General features: G+C 42.6%; 2 protein-coding genes across 4 annotated transcripts in view; both read right to left on the reverse strand.

Annotated features, from left to right (window-relative positions):
* LOC140198724 (uncharacterized) overlaps nucleotides 1-6,465 on the reverse strand; it is a 61,705-nt gene extending 55,240 nt beyond the window's left edge. Inside the window, 2 exon segments of the mRNA XM_072259739.1 lie at nucleotides 86-340; nucleotides 6,379-6,465. Coding sequence (XP_072115840.1) covers nucleotides 86-340; nucleotides 6,379-6,465 — 342 coding nt within the window.
* Nucleotides 6,466-16,397: 9,932 nt separating this feature from the next.
* The window catches only part of cdk15 (cyclin-dependent kinase 15), a 49,231-nt gene continuing 47,754 nt past the window's right edge, over nucleotides 16,398-17,874 (reverse strand). For 2 of the 3 annotated variants that reach the window (XM_072261408.1, XM_072261406.1), the window contains exon 15: nucleotides 16,399-17,139. The gene's annotated coding sequence lies outside the window, so the exon portion shown is untranslated. Of the gene's footprint in view, nucleotides 17,140-17,874 lie in introns of all 3 variants that reach the window. The other variant, XM_072261407.1, reaches the window with a different exon arrangement.

The raw sequence follows: 17,874 nt of genomic DNA on the forward strand, positions 1-17,874 counted from the left end.
GATCCCTGCGGAACACCACTAGTCACTGGCAGCCAACCAGAAAAGGTTCCCCTTTACTCCCATTCTTTGTCTTCTGTCATACCACCTCTCTCCGTCCATATGCAAGGACAGCGCTGGCCAGATCACTCAGAGTGCAGAGTTGTAGCCGAGCTGCTTGCCTCCATTTTGCTCCACGCTGCTGCTGCCAAGCTCGCAAAGCCAAGTCCTCGGAGTAGAGCACCAGGGCTCCTCTTCGTGTGCTGAAGGTCCTGGGAACTGCTGAATTGTGGTGATCATTGGAATGGTATGACTTGAGGGAGATACAGTCAGTATTTCTCCAAGACCTCCAGTTGAAAAAATCCTAGAACAGGCAAACAAGTGTAAACATTGGAATGCAGTTCTGGGATAACAGAGTGTCCACTTGGAGCCGATATACTGATTAGAGACTGGGTATATTTCAATACAGTTGACCAACTCATTCATACTGGAATCCATTAAAATGTCATTCAGCACAAAGGAGGTCTTTCAACTATCTACTTGACTTATTTAAATTTCCAAAAAAAAAGACTTAATTTATAATCAAAATGTTTTATATATATATATATATGTGTGTGTGTGTGTGTGTAAGGGGGTTTCGATTTTTATGTTACTGCGGAGGCCAATTAAAATGGCGTTTTTGTTATGTTAATCTGGGGAATGCAGCTTTGTTGTGCTTTAACGCTGAGAAAGTTTGCGCTAGCAGCTTATTGTGGTTTAGAGGGTGATAAGAGGGTGCTATTAACCAATTGGGATAGTTGTTATGGTTTTGGTGTATTTGAAGATACTGTATGCGTGGGGTTTTGGGGCAGAAGGCGGGAGAGCGAGACAGAGGATGGACCAGGTGCTGTGAGTCCGCTAACGGGGTCGGACCCCGAGCGGGACATTCGGCGAGGAGACGTAGACGGACTCGTGTGGAGCATCTGGTCGACCACCGTTGTTGGTCCCAGGCAGCCGGTCGAGGTGGTCCGAGGGGGTCACAGGGTGAAGAAGAAGGTCCTTGAGCTCCAACGGTTTTTGTGCACGAAGAGATTGAACTTTGATAAGTGTGGCGCCTTTTATTTTCCTTTTATATTTTATTCTCTTTTAATTATATAGTTCCAGTAATATCTATAAACTGTAAATCATTTAATTGCATCTGGTGTATTGTCTGTTATTTGGGCGGGTTGGGATACCTCACACAGCATCCACACAAACGAATTACCCAGTTTGGCGGGGCCGAGGCTGTTTCCCTAGACGACAGCAAGCCGAGCGACCCTGAGGGTGGCCAGGGGGGCTACATATATATATACACACACACCCAAAGGAAGAAACAGTCCAATAAGTAAACTAATACATTCATGCTTGATACATTCAATAGGTGTAAACAATTTTTTAAAAAGGAACAAGTAAACAAACGTGCAGACATCACCCCCTGTGGTGATGCCCCTTTCGTTATTTGACGGACTTCCCCACCCAACTCTGCCCCTCCACCTGGAGTAGTAGAAGGAACCCAGACTGTGGTCCTTCCCCACAGAGCCTTAGCACTGGCTGCACTGAGCTTCAGTGCATCCCTCAGCATGTACTACAGCAGCCTGGACTGTACCTGTCTGCAGCATTCCCTTACAGACATCGCTTTGTTCTGGAAGGCCAACAAGTTTTGGGCAGACAAAAGGCATTTTTCACTGAGTTGATCTTCTTGTCTGTCTTGGTCTGTGTCCCTGGGCACAGCCTGATGAAGATGTGGTCAAAGGTGTTTAACTGAAGAAATCTTCCACAAAGAGCAGGTAGTGTAGCAACATCCAGCTGACTAGAACACTGCACAGTAACAGGGCTGAGTCTATCACCTGCAACATCACGGGCAAGTTGAAGTTTAGCACATAGTGACATTTGGTGCATCAATTCTGTCAGCATTCCTATTTCTGGGTGGGACTGTTGCGTATTTAATATTTCAGCAATATTGTTGGTATATTGTTTGATAAAGCATTCTTTGTTGTTTACATAATGCATTGCAGGTTATACTGTATGTAGAAGTATGTGAATAGCATATGTCATCACGTCACCACGTCCTAAGTGTGCATGTTGCTCAAAGTAAAAAAGATTTTACATGCATCTCTCAGGTTCCCTTGTTCTTCTTTCAATTAGTTTTATGTTTCATCAGCAATATATAAGTTTGCTGATGACACAATGATTGTAGGCTGTATCTCGGGTAATGATGAGTTTGAGTACAGAGAGGGAATTAAGAACCTGGTGGCATGGTGCGAAGACAATAACCTATCCCTCAACGTCAGCAAGACGAAGGAATTGGTTGTTGACTTCAGAAGGAGTAGTGGACCTCACGACCCAATTTACATCGGTGGTGCGCAAGTGGAACAAGTCAAAAACTTTAAGTTCCTTGGGGTCAATATCACAAATGACCTGACTTCGTCCAACCAAGCAGAGTCCACTGCCAAGAAGGCCCACCAGCGCCTTTACTTCCTGAGAAAGCTAAAGAAATTTGTCCTGTCCCCTAAAACCCTCACTAATTTTTATAGATGCACCGTAGAAAGCATTCTTCTAGGGTGCATCACAACCTGGTATGGAAGTTGTCCTGTCCAAGACCGGAAGAAGCTGCAGAAGATCGTGAACACAGCACAGCACATCACACAAACCAATCTTCTGTCCGTGGACTCACTTTACACCGCACGCTGTTGGAACAGTGCTGCCAGGATAATCAAGGACACGACCCACCCAGCCAACACACTTTTCAACCCTCTTCCCTCGGGGAGAAGGCTCAGGAGCTTGAAGACTCATACGGCCAGACTTGGGAACATCTTCTTTCCAAAGACTGCTGAACGGATCCTGACCCGGATCTGGGCCATACCCTCCAAATATCCGGACCTGCCTCTTGGTTTTTTTTTTGCACTACCTTACTTTTCTTTTTCTATTTTCTATTTATGATTTATAATTTAAATTTTTAATATTTACTATTGATTTGTAATCCAGGGAGCGTAAAGCACAGAATCAAATATCGCTGTGATGATTGTACGCTCTAGTATCAATTGTTTGGTGATAATAAAGTAAAGTTTTGGAGTTAGAAAACATAACAGTGGCAACAAGGACATTTTAAAAGAACCAGAGGCAATTATCTACCTGTTGAAGTGCAGTGAGACATTCAGGGTAAAAAAAAAAGCACAGTGAGATGTTTTTTAAAAATTGCAGCACGTAGGAATGTTGTAACAGTGAAATACAATGACTAACAAGCCACACTGGACTGGTATGTGATCAAAACAGGAGGGCCAACATTGTGCGGACATGATAGGCTGGGACAACTACAACTTGATTGAAGATCCATCCACCATTTCCAGGCCACATCCCCTGCAATAGAGTCAACTGAAAGCGAATTAAGAAAGGTACTGGATGATGCCACAGCTGAGTTCAAGGATGGCATTGGAAAACTCAAAAATAACAAGGGTAAAATAGTGTTAAATGAAAATGCCACACCCAAGTTTTACAAAGCCCATCCAATTCCTTATACCGTCCATGATAAAGTAGTAGTGAGTTAGATTGCATGGAAGTTGAAGGAATTCTTTCCAAAATTGAGTGGAGCCCATGGCAATGCCAGTGGTCCCAGTAGCCAATAAGAATGGGTCTGGCAGGTTCTGTGGTGATTTTAAGGTCACGATCAATCCAATACTGAAAGGAGATCAATACCCTCTGCCCAGGATAGGGGATATCTTTGCAAACCTTTCTGGAGGGAAAACACTTCAGCAAAATGGACTTAGCTGAGGCCTACATACAGGTGGAAATGGAAGAAGAGTCCAAAGTATTTCTCACTATAAACACTCTCAAAGGGCTTTATTGCTATAATCTTCTCCTATCATTTTGGATCTCCCCCTCCCCCTCTCAAATCTCTTACTAACTCTTCCTTCAGTTAGTCCTGATGAAGGGTCTCGGCCTGAAATGTCGACTGTATCTCTTCCTAGAGATGCTGCCTGGCCTGCTGCATTCACCAGCAACTTTGATGTGTGTTGCTATAATATTCTTATTTTTGGAGTAGGTTCTGCACCTGCACTCTGACAGAAAGCTATGAACCAGGTGCTGCAAGGCTGCCCAGGCACTCGGTGTTACCTGGATGACATCATTATTATGGTTAGGATGACAAGGAGCATCTCCAAAATCACAAAACAGTGTTAAAAAGATTAGAAGATTATGGGCTCAGAGCAGAATGTAACAAGTGTGAATTCTTTAAATCAAGCATCACTTGCTGTGGTCACACCATTGATACACAAGGATTACACAAGTGTGCTGAGAAAATTCAAGCAGTGGTGAATGCCCCAAGGCCAAAAGATGCATCTGAGTTACAGTCTTTTTAGAATTTGTCAATTGCTATAACAGGTTCCTGCCAAACCTGGCTACTGTGCTCCACCCCTTGAACTCATTACTACAGATCGGGAGGAAATGGCAATGGACTAAGCAGTGTGAGGTGGCTTTCAAAAAGGTAAAGAAAATGGTAACATCCAACACTGTGCTCACACGTCATCCAGTGAAACCTGCCTGTGACACCTCCCATTATGGTACAGGTGCAGTCATGTCGTATGTTATGAATGATTGAAGTGAATGCCCTATAGCCTTTGCATCATGTTCCCTTACCACTATAGAGAAAAATTGTGCCGAGATTGACAGAGAGGACTTGAGTCTGGTTTGGGGTGTAAAACATTTCAACCAGTACTTGTATTATGAGAGATACTGATCATCAACCATTAGTATGCATTTTCAATCCACAGAAGGCTTTTCCACTAACAGCAGCATGAATCCAGAGATGAGCTTTGTTGCTTTGAGGATCCAATTACAAGAGGATGACTAATCCTGGAAATGCTGATGGATTGTCCTGTTTACCCTTGGAAAAGGAAATACCCAAAAAATTTACAAAATACGACACTCTTTTTGGCGTATTCTCCCCAATCTCAGGGTTGTATGTGATGATATGTACGTACTTTGATAATGAATTTTACTTTGAACTTTTAATACAAATCAAAAGTCTCCCTATTACAGGAGAGATGGTCCAAAGGGAGACCATGCTGTCTCAGGTCTACATGGTCACCCAAAATGATTGGAATGTGGAACAGAAATCCCAGATCTCGCATTTTTACAAGTGCCAGATGGACTTGCCCTTGATTGTGGTGTCCTAGGTAGGGATTGAGAGTTGCTGAACTATCCAAGCTGAGAGCTAAGGTGCTGGAGGAGCAACAGTACACGTTGGTCATCTTGGCATGGTCAGAATGAAAACATTGGCTCAGAGCTTGCTCTGGTGGCCTGGGATAGATCAGCAGATCAAACAGCTTGCCGTACACTGTTCAGGATGCCAGCATGTCCAGAAGAAAGGTGGCTAGAGCTGTCAGAACCACTTTCTGCAGTCCCAGAGTCAACTCCTACAACCACCATGGGGGAGGCCCCAGAACCTGAGATTGCTTCACAGCCACACCTGCCAAGGAGCGTGACCACCTTGTCAGGAAAGATGTTATTCCACAAGAATTTAATCCTCCACAGTGATTAAATCTTTATGCCTGAATGCAACAATTTAAGATTTACTGTGCTGTGGATGTGTATATAGTAGTTGTATTGTATAGCACAATGTGTACTGTATACATGCACATGTATGTGTATATATAACTAGGGAGCATTTCTTACATATCTGAGTTGAGTTGCATTCTATATTGAGTTGGAGTTTGCAGCTAAGCAGGGTAGAATGCTGTGTATTTAATATTTCAGTAATATTTGAGTAATATTGTAAATATATTGTTTGATTAAGCATTCTTTGTTTACATAATGCTTGCAGGTTAAATGTCAAGTACGTGAATGGCATACGTCATCATGCCACCACGTCATAAGCGCGCATCTTACTAAAAGTAAAAATGCGTTTACACACATCACTTAGGCTCCCTTGTTTTTTTTTCCATTAGTTTTATACTTTCGATTTATAAAACATAACAGGGACCATCCTGCTTGTGAAATAATTTGCTCTTTTTTTGTTAATGAATGACAACTGGCTCTCAGATGATGAAGAGGATCATAAGCTTAATACCTATTTCAGGCCCATTGAAGTTTAGGTTTATGGGAGATGGTGATACCACAGTATTAGATGATGGTATCACTGGAGGCCCACCTTTCAAGATTAGTGTTTGAGAGGGGGGAGACTGGGTTTTTATAGGTTTCTCATGCAACTGCACAGAGTGTTCTTTATTGCAAGTCTGACTCTCCCTCATCTCTCCCCCAGACTGCAGAAAAATTGTGGCCTGTCTCTCCAGATGCCACCTTGCTTCCTGGCCATTGTCAATGACTTCATAGCAGAAAGCCAACAGATACCCAACCCATTGCACAGTAGATCCCACTCGCTCACCTTACCTGCATTTCAAAATAAACGTCCAGGCGTTTGTGCTCCCTGTTCACCAGTTCTCCATAGCCTCGGCTCAATAAGGATAAATTCCACATCCTGCTTCCACTCCCGATCTTTTTCTCTTCTCTCCAGATTGGCTGATTTTCACTCTTGGAATGAGCAGAGGTGCCAGAATCCTGCTGGAGTAGAATCCCAGCTGATCCAGAGTCCTGGGGGATCTGTATCCCACCAGATCTCGAGTTTCTGTATAACAACCCTCTGGGATTCCAGACCCTGATGGATTCTGCATCCAAGAGGAACAAATCTCAGAGGATCCTGAGTTCTAAATCATAGTGAGTCCCAAGTTCTAATGGAACTGCAGTCCCACAGCCCGGAATACAAATTCCAGTAGCAGGTCTGAACTGAAGGCTTGGTTACTAGAGCTGTCCCCGTGTTAGTCAGTTGCCTTGGAAGCAGAAAGGCGTAACTGGCAGAGAACAAACAACACACAAGTGCATTAAAAGCCAGCCACACATTCCCTTCTGTGCCAACTGTAGAAAAAGAATCTGATTCTGAATGGGTTTATTCCCTTTAATTAAAGCTTTTCAAAGGGTCCCTATAGTCTGATGAGCGTCTGTTCACTAAACATTGCAAACAGAGGCAGAACCCAGATCATTACAGAAGAGTGCCAATCATATCTAATGATCATACCCACCATTGCTGATGACGTCATTAAGAATGATCTGCACTGCTTTGACACTTTGTCATCCAATCCTAAACACATCCTAATATTTGGAGCAAAAAGCAAATTGCTGGAAAACTCACCTAATATTTGGAGCAAAAAGCAAATTGCTGGAAAACCCACCTAACATTTGGAGCAAAAAGCAAATTGCTGGAAAACTCAGCAGGTTAGGCATCTGGTGAGGGAAGTGGACAGTTGGCGTTTCTGATGGAGAGCCTTCATCAGGCCTGAAATGTCGACTGTTCATTTCCCTCCACGGATGCTGTCTGAGTGCCAAGTTCTTTCAGCAATTTTTACTCCTGGGTCCTAATATTTTCCATATTACAAATCCCCATAGTTGCCTTCTTTCCATTTTCTTCTTTTTTTGTATTGGCTATTTTGCAATCAAATGGAATTAATCCAAATCTAGGGAATTTCCACAAATTGTAACCAGTGTGTTTTCTGTCTCATTAGCTACTGCCTCTTAACTGACCGATTAACTTAATTTGGGAGACGGCAAGGAGAAAACATCAGGTGATTTAATTTAATGAGTACCCTTAAAGGATACATTATGTTTTCATTATCTTGATTTAAGATTTAATTGTAAAGAGATGTTTCATTTTTGAAATACTTGTATTCATACATTTCAAATTTTTGAGCAAAGTTCTTGAGCTCTAAAATGCAACTAGACTTTTATATTGAAAACAATGGAAATGCTTATATGATTTACACATATCCACTTATGAAAATAATTTCCCAGAATATAAGACTTGCATAAATTGAGAAACACCTGCATTTAGTTCTATTTGCACTAAATACTCTGTTTTGATTTAAATGCTACACAGACACACAGACAGCCTTAGTTCTGTCCTTCTATGTATTTCTGTAATTTCTAACCTTATCGATGAATTTATCAGACTCTCTATCTTTTCTTGAAACAATCTGTTTATCATTTCCCATAGCAACACCTTCCTCGCTAACCTTGCCTCGACATTTGATTTAATGCTATTTGGTTTCAGATCCTCCCCACTTCTAAATTATGTGACTCCCTGCAGCACCATACCTGGACGACCAAGGACCAATTTATCCCAGAGGCCTCGCCTTTCTTCAGCCTCCACCCAATGAGAAGACATATTTTTACCTCACACTTCACCCATCAGAAGCCATCCTTTCTCTCACACTCTACCCAAACAGAGACCACCTTTTCATCATCCTCCACTGAATGAAAGGCCATCTCTTTGATTGTCCTCCACCTCAGAGGTCTTCTTTGTGAACTTCTACTCGATGTGAAACATTCCCAGACATCCCACCCTGGAAAAGCTCACTTCAGAGAGGTAGCACCACCACCCCCGCCCCCCCCACAACCCCATATCCACTCCCACCCCCTGGTCAACCTCCAAGGGTGTATGCATACAGGACATTTGATTATGAGAGAACACAACAATTTATTTGATCACATATTGAAACTATTTACACACACACATATATGTATATATTTCTTGTTGAGTACTTTGTTGGCAATGCTAATAGCTAAAGGCTAATGCAAATAGCTTTTCTATTTCTTTTGCAAACTTTCCTTGTACTGTGATGTGGCTTGCTTGGCAGATTTGAGCATTTTGCCAGAAGTCTCAACCTCACAGCAGTCTGTGTCAATGAATTTGTTAATTTTGCAAGACATCAGATTCACAAATGTTTTGTGAGACAGCTAACTTCTGAATTCTGTCTTAATGTGACGCACCATGCTAAATGCCCTTTCTAAATCACAATTAGAATTTGGCAGCACCAAAAGCAGCTTCATCAACTGGCAGAGCTCTTTGAATCTCAGCTGCCCTGTGCTCACAGATTTTACTTTGGACAGCTTCCCCCAGAACTCATCAACTGGCAAACTTTTGTAGTTTGGCACCAGTCCTTCAAGGTTATTTGAGACATAATCCAGGACTTCCAAGTGGAGCTGTTCTCTTGCATCTGCTTTGATCACATTCAGAAATCTCTCTGCTAAAGTCAAAATCTGCTCTGGATTCACCTCACCTTGGCTCTCTGTATTGACCACTGACAGATTTTTCAAGATTTGGTCTCTCAATGACACCTGTTAAACTCACCTCAGCATGGCTTTTACAGTCATTTAACCCACCATGGGCAATAGAAAAGTCACTGTTACAAACAGTGCAGCAAGCAACACTGTCACTATTTTTGATCCCTATTAGGCAGGGGTACACTTTAGTGTAGTCTGGGGTGAAGTATGTTTTATATTTTCTTTTTTTGGAACACTCTGCCACAGAGCTGCAGGACACTGAACTGAACTGATGGACAATGAAAGAGAGAGAGAGAGGTTGACTGTAAAGCCCGCCCACAGAGAAAACTGATAGGTCTACTTAGCACAAAGAGAGACCAATCAGGATGCTCTCTCCGTCACTCTCTCGCTACGTCTGTCACTCGCTCTCAAAAAAAAAATCAATTTCTGGGATATTGTATATAATTTGTGGGCGTCGGGGAGCCACTGTCAATATGCAGGAGACTCCCGGAACTTCTGGGAGAGGTGAGATGTCTGCATTCCCCTTTGTTATTCTCACCCTCCAAAACTTGTTGGCTCAGATATTAGACTGCATAGAACTACTTAAATTAGCACTATGTAATTGAAAATGTACTTACCACAGAATGAAATGTGGTAACGATAATGTCTGGGTTATTCTGTTTCACTCTAGAAATTCAGCCTGACACTTCCTGACATGAATTGCCTTGTAGATTTGACATTGTTTCCACATTGGGCACATATCAGATTGCATTGTTCCCTGTTGCCAAACACTCCCAGGCCAATTTAAGTCTTTGTAGTTCACACTTGTGAACTTTATATCCTTTAAGAACAGAGGCAGAGGCATAGTCAGGCAATGTTAGAGAGTGGAAACAAGCTGGCTTAGTGAAGGTATCCCCAGTGTGTAGCCCAATGAAAGAGAATGAAATAATCCTGAGAGATTTCATCTTAGAGAAATCATATTTATTTATTGAGATACAGCACAGAATAGGCCCTTCTGGCCCCTCAAGCCACATGGCCTGGCAAACACTGGCCTAATCACAGGACAATTTACAAAGACCAATTAACCTGCTATTTGTTCTGTCCTTGGACTGTGGGAGGAAAGCAGAGCACCCGGAGAAAACCCATGCATTCCATGGGGAGGATATACAGACTCCTTACAGATCACATCAGATTTGAACTTCAACCTTCGACACCCCAAGATGTAATAGCATTGCGCTAACCACTATGCTACTTATTTCTTTTCCTGTTAACACACATTGTACATTGCAACATCATCCTGCTTGTCATTAATTTCAACATCTCATCACCAGCCTTCCCTCTAACCATCCCCTTCAGTCACCACCCATCTTTCACTTGGCTGTCTTCCTTCACCAATTATCCACCACCATATGACAGGCGCTTCTATCCGCAATCTATTCTATGACTTCCCTTGCATGGCATACAGCCTATCACAAGCCTTCTCTTTTAACACTACCCTATTATTGGTCTTCCTTTGTCCAACCATCAACCAATCATAGACCTTCATTTTCAGCCCAAAACACCTGTCAAAGACAATCCCATCTGTTTTCTATATTCCACCACCCCACTCCCAACAACCTTTTCTCAAAAAAGCAGAACTGCAAGTGCTGGAAATCTGAAATAAAATCTAAAGTGCTGGAAATACTCAGCAAGTCAGGTGGCATCTGTGATAGGTAGGGTGAGGCAGTTAATGCGTTAGTTTGATGACCTTTCAGCAGAACTGAGAGTCTTTGTACAGGAAGGAGAGTGGTGGTGAGAATAAATGGGATACCTGTGAAAGGGGACGACCAAGAGAGATTGAATGCCAGGAGTGGTCATGGTATTGGATAAAAGTAGTCAGGGCATGCTATTCACAAGTATTCCTCCAAGTAGGCACATTACAACAATTTTAGATATTTACCCTTTTCAATCTACATCAGAACAAACAACTTCTGATGCAAGCTCATTCATTCAGAATATTAATGCAGTTTCTTTCACCCAATTTACTGCCTAGCTTGCTGAGTCCCTGCAGAACTGTGCATGTGTTGTTCAAGATTTCCAGCAACTGCAGAATCTCTTATGTCCAGAACACTGCTTATGCTTTATACTTTCCTTGTCCCTGGGCTTGCTTAAGGTGTAGGAATTAGATTGTATAAGACAATTTTTAATGGCACAATGTGACTTAAAATGTAGCTGGAATTCTCCTACAAAGATTCAACTCAGGCTTAATTGGCCAAATAGCTGACTTCTGTGTGGTAACAGCTCCATGATCCTGTTTTATGCTTAACATAATCTGTTTTATATCAATTTTCAGTTTATTTGAATCCTTTTTGTGGATTTTGGTATTAGTAAATTTGGAAATGTTTCAGCCACTTCACCGCTCAAGCCATTGAAGTAGAATATAAATAGCCAAGGGCTTTGCACTAACCCTTGTGACACTAGAGAATCTAGGGATGACTTGTTTATTCCAACACTCAATTTTTCTGTCAGTCAGCTGATCCTTGATCCATCATGGCAATCCCATGAGCCCTCACCTAATCAAATGCTTCTAAAAATGTAAGTGAATGATGTTTATCTGCTCTTCTGGTTCCACTATCAAATGACCCTAGTACTTTGTGAAGCGTGGCATCCTTTTCATTAAATTGTGGGGAATCTGATAAACATATTGCATTTCTCTGAATGCCCTGGTCTCACATCCTTAGCAGTAAATTCTAATATTTTCTCAACTGCTTATATTGCTTCTACTCCTCCTTTCTTGAAAGGCAGTGTGAGAGTTTCCACCTTCCAATCCAGGGGCCATGGGAATTCTGAAGGATCAAAACAAATGCATCCAGTATCTCTTCATTCAACTCTTAAAACCAGACGATGTTGCCATCAGATCCAATTGATATCATCTAGTTCCATTAATTTCTCCCATTCCTTTTCTTTCACGTGTACAAATTTTCTCACTTGCATCGGATCCCTCTTTCCCCACAATTTCCTGTATATTATTCTATTGCAAGGGCACATTAAAATACTTGTTTAATATACCTGTCACTTAGATCAACACAATTGTAATTTCCCTTCTTTGCCAACAAGCAATTCATGTTTGTTAACATCTTACAACTACGTTTGTTACCCTCACTCTTTTCACAAAACTGAAAACAGAAAATGTCAGTGAGTTGGAATGTTGAAGAGATCTGTTCAAGTAGAGATAAGGACCATAGATTATTAAGGATCTTCACCAGCTGGGTTTGCCATCTTCTCATTACTACAAACAAGGAGAAGGTACAGGAGTCTGAAAAGCCAAACTCAAGGATTCAAGAACAGCTTCTAACATCATATTTCTGAACCCATGAACAAATATGACCGCTTTATTCCTTTCCTTGTACTATTTAATTCTGTAATTTATAAATGTTTGTGTCTTTGCACTTTACTGCTGCTACAAAACAACAAATTTCACATCATATGTCAGTGATAATAAATCTCATGCTGGTTGATTTACTTTCTGAAAATGGTCTTCATTTTTTGAGGTTTATAAAACTTAATAAAACATTGGTCAGTACTGTATGCAATTCTAGTCGCCACACTACAGAAAGGATGGGATGGCACTTAGAAAGGGTGCAGAGATTGACCAGAATGTTACCTGCTGTTGGCCAGAAAGAACTGCAGTCTACAAATTACTGAATTTGAATGAATCAAGGATAGCGGAAGTGAACAGACCAACTGACTTTGTTCTTGCCCTGTGCTTGTAGGAGATGGAGGCTGCCATTTTGTGAAGCTGCTCTGTAGCCTCCATGTTGTGAACTGTTTGAAAACTGACTCTTGCCCTGGGATAATGTAACATGGCAATTGAACGTGCACACAAGGAGCATCAGCTAATGACCTGCTAAACCTTACCATTCTCAGACAAGTAGCTATTTATTATGTAAAGTGACAGGCTTGCAGGAAAAGAAATCTGTAATTTCATTGCCTGGGTTACCTAGTTTGAACCAGTCAAAGTTGAAAAAGAACAAAGGCACAGGGCTGAGGGTAGAAACCAAAGAATAATGCTGGTTATCACCCTGGACCAGAGCCAATAACGAGATGACCCAGGTAGTCAGGTGACCTTGATCGAATGGGATGGAGATGCAGCATTGAACTGATAAGGAACACTATAAGAGACAGAAGCTTCAAATGCAAGAGAGCAATAACTCACCCCAGAGACCCACCATTGTGGATGCGGAGTACCCAAAGGACACGTGGGGATAGCAGTGGGACCATGAGGAACATGTGGCCCACATAGACTCCTTTCTACTGGAATTACCTTCCCTATTCTTTGACTGTTCATGGAGGGTCAGGGAACTTCATAGGTGTGCACACAGGTACTTGGTTGTGTAAATTCACTTGTTCTTCTGTTGAGACAATAAAGGTACTTGTTGGTAATTACAGATTCTCTCTGTGCCTCCCTAATTATTATTGATTGTAACACTGGGATAGACTGTTTTCATTGCAACAAGTGACTGGAGAGGTTGGGTCTGTTTTCTCTGAAGAGGGACAAGTGATGTCAAAGTTTGAACACAGACGTTTTGGCCCATGGTGTTGTGCTGACCTTTAAACCTACTTTCTGCTCCATCTAACCCTATCCTCCTACATAGTCTATAACTCTCCATTTTTTCTTTCATCCATTTGCTCATCTAAGAGTCTATTAAATGTCCCTCATGTATCGTCCTTCACGACCACCCCCAGTAGTGCATTTCAGATATCACTTTCAGTGTAACAAACCTACCTTTCACATTTCTCCTAATCTTTCCTCCACTCACCTTGAAAGGGTGTTCTTTGCTGCCCTGGAGAAAAGGTGCTGGCTGTCCACTCTTCTATGCAAGTTATAATCTTATAGACCTCTTTCAAGTCACGACATGTCCTCTTCGTTCAAAAGTTCAACGTTCATATTTATGATCAAAGTGTGTACACTATGTGGAACCTTGAAATTCATCATCTTGCAGGCAGCCACAAAACAAAGAAGCAATAGAACTCACAAAAAAACTACACATGACAAAGTCGGTCAAACATCCAATGTGCAAAGAAAGAACAAATCATGCAAACAATAAAAAGGTAAATAAATAATACACAGAACAAGAACTGCAGAGGTTCTCAAAAGTGAGGCCACATCCACAGAGCAGTTCAGTGTTGTAGCCGGTCCAGGAGCCCGATGGCTAGAGTCAGTTTAGCGCTGAGGTGACTAAAACTCACCTGGGATAGTGAGCTGAACACCAGTTCGTCCTTCACCCTAGGCTTCAATGCCTAATCTTTTTAATCTGCCCCGGCGCTAAAATCGGCTGAACATCAACTTGTTAAGAGAAAAGTCCTAAAGTTTTAAAATCCATGATTGAGTTTTTTGACAAGGTGACAAGGGTGATTGATGGGGGTACAGCTGTAGATGTTGTGTACATGGATTTCAGAAACTCAGGAGCAGAGTGGGTAATTTAACCCCTTCAGCACATTTCACTGACAATGTCTGTGAACCTTCCTCTACAGACCTTATTTGTCTCCATATCCCAATATAAATTTACCAACCAGATTTAAATTTAACAGATGACTGACCATTATTCCTGTCCGTGCAAGGAAATTCCTTGTTTCTACCACCCTCACTGTGCAGAGGTGTTTCCTAATTTTATGGTAAAGAATCAGTATTCATGCCGTACTCTTCTTCCTGAATTCCCCTCCTGGTCTTTCTTCCCAGACCTCCTGTCCCATGATCCTCTCGTATCCCCTTTTGCCTATCACCTGTCCAGCTCTTGGCTCTATCCCTCCCCCTCCTGTCTTCTCCTATCATTTTGGATCTCCCCCTCCCCCTCCAACTTTCAAATCCCTTACTCACTCTTCCTTCAGTTACCCTGACGAAGGGTCTCGGCCTGAAACGTCGACTGCACCTCTTCCTACAGATGCTGCCTGGCCTGCTGCGTTCACCAGCAACTTTGATGTGTGTTGCTTGAATTTCCAGCATCTGCAGAATTCCTGTTGTTTGCGAATAGAAAATATTTCTACCTGTGAATCAAAATCCTGACCTCACCAAGGAAACAGTAATCAAGTCACCATTTAGCATTATAAATTCCAGGGAATCCATGCCCAGTCTGTGTAATTCTCCTCAAAATTTAACCTTTGGAGTCTAAATCCATGCTGCACCCCCCTTGTCTGATATATTCATTCCAAGATGTGGTTCTGGAAGTCTTTGTAGTACTCTGCATGCAGTCTTACCACAAGTTCCCATGACTACTATTCTCTTGGGATACAAGCCAAATCCAAGCTCTTCCACCGTGGGTGACACTCACCACACAATGCAACTCAAATAACTCAACTTGAATCTTGTGACAGTTTCTTGTTCTGTTTCATCTCCCATGGATACCTCAGCTGGATACGAGAACCAAGGATGACAGCCAACCTCACCTTATTTGTCATATTTGTTAGATTCATTTGTCACAAGTACTTTGAAACATACAGTGAAAAGTATTGTTTGTGTTAACAACCGACACATCTAGAGGCATGCTGGGGGCAGCCCGCAAGTGTTACCGCACATTCCAGCGCCAACATAGCATGTGCACAGAAGGCCTGGCAAACAACACAGAACGAAACAAACAGAAATCGGCTCTCCAGTCTCCAGTTATCTGGCTTTGACTTCCAGACTTCTATTTCGGGCCTCCATCTTCCTCCTTTGGGTATCGAGACCTCCAGGTTAGCCGATAGGACTTCAAATTCTATGCATGCCAACTGACTGTCCCTTGTACCTCCTTGTTCCAATCCCAGTACCCACCAACCTGAGGTAGCTCGATATCCATGATGCTACTGGCCTTCGAGCGCAGAGCAAACACCTAGTCTGTGATGTCCTTTGCCATCAATAGCTGTCACTGGCCTTCCAGCATGGGGCAGAGACCTAGTCTGTGATGTCCTTCGCCATCAATAGCATCACATGTACCATGATGGACATCATTCTCATTTCTTGTCCACAAAAGTAGCTCTAAGTCACCAGAAGTACATGTACCTGTGGAACTACTGTTGTTGTGATGCATTAGGAGGTATCGTTTTGCCGCTTCCATAGCATTTGACAGCTTTTGTTTTATGAGGCCGAGTTGCTAGCTCAACGCTCAACCCAGATGGAAAACATGCAAGAAGCCGGCTGGATTCCAACTTGGGACCATTCGTCTTGTAGTCCAGTGTTGATGCCACTACACCACAGGCCAGCTAACATGTGGAATTATAATCCAAAATTAATCTCCACAGACTGGACCCACCTCTCCTAACAAAGCACAATGATATGTACTCTGAGCCATTAAACTAATACATTATGTTTTTTAATGATATTTATGCAACAAGCTCCTCAGTGGGAACAGTTCATCCAAGTGAAAAATGAAAACCATCTGAATTTCTGCCAATCAACAGCACACCAATAGAACAGGTACAGCATGGAATTGACACGGTGTCTGCATTGTTCAATCCAACATTCTTAGTGCAGGGTACAGCATACATTATGTACAGAGCCAATACCCTTTCACTCTGTCCTATTAAATTCAGGATAGTAGTGCACAAGTTAGGTACAGAGTATAAAACATTGTTATATCGAGCACTCCCAGGGTCGGCACAGGATGAGTCAGGTACAGACTTTTACTTGCCTTTACACAGTCCCATCAAACATTCACAGGACAGGCACAAGAGTAAGATACAGAGCGAACCACCCTTTGCATTGTCCCTTCGAGCAGTTCCAGGGTGGGTCGACCTACATTCGATACGTAGTGACGATCCTTTACAGCATCCCATCAACCACGCCCAGGGCAGGTACAGCAAAGGTTAAATATAGAGTCCAACTCTCATCCCTCCCTCCTGCTTACACTGTCCCAGTAAACACAGTGCAAATATAGCACAAGTTTGATCCAGAGTAAAGTTCTCTCTAAACTGTCCCATCAAATACTCCCTGGCAAAGCAGCGTATAAGTCAGTCTACTATGAGCTAAGGAGGAAGAGGCCAGGACACGGGGGATCTTCAGTCTCTTGATGGTCTGCATGGATATCTCACACAAATAGAAACAACCTGCAAAGTAAAGATCTGAGGATTACAGAGTGAAACTAAGGCTGGTTCAGCCTCAGTGGATCAACACCAACATCAACATGAACAGATCAGCAGCCCCTGCTGGGCAATCACAGGTGGTCTTCAGTTGTACCAGCAGGGTGTACACGGTGAGATAGAGGACATGTTAGAATTCAGAATCTGCTGTGAAAGCTGGGATAGAGGGAGTAAAGAACATGCTGAGTGATAGGAAAACATAAACACAAAAAAACTCTGCAGATGCTGGAAATCCAAAGCAACATTCAAAAAATGCTGGAGGAACTCAGCACGGCCAGACAGTGTCTCTGGAAATGAACAAACAGTCGACGTTTCGGGCCAAGACCCTTCATCGGGACTGAGAAGGAAGGGGGAGGATGCCAGAATACAAAGGTGGGGGGAGGGGAAGGGGAAGGAGGCTAGCTGAAAGGTGTTAGGTGAAACCAGGTGGTTGGGAAAGGTCAAGGGCTGGAGAAGAAAGAATCTGATAGGAGAGGAGAGTGGACCATAGGAGAAAGGGAAGGAGGAGGGGACCCAGGTGGAAGTAGGCAGATGAGGTAGGGTAAATGGATTTGGATGGGGTATACTGCAAGTTGTACAACCCACGTAGAGGAGCAATGGAGGAGAGGATATAGAATAGGCAGTATAGGCTAGGATACAAAATCAGAAAAACAATGGGATGTAGGCCAAACACAAGATGCAACACACACAAAAATGCTGGAG

Source organism: Mobula birostris, chromosome 6 (genome assembly GCF_030028105.1).
Source record: "Mobula birostris isolate sMobBir1 chromosome 6, sMobBir1.hap1, whole genome shotgun sequence".
Lineage (NCBI taxonomy): Eukaryota > Metazoa > Chordata > Chondrichthyes > Myliobatiformes > Myliobatidae > Mobula > Mobula birostris.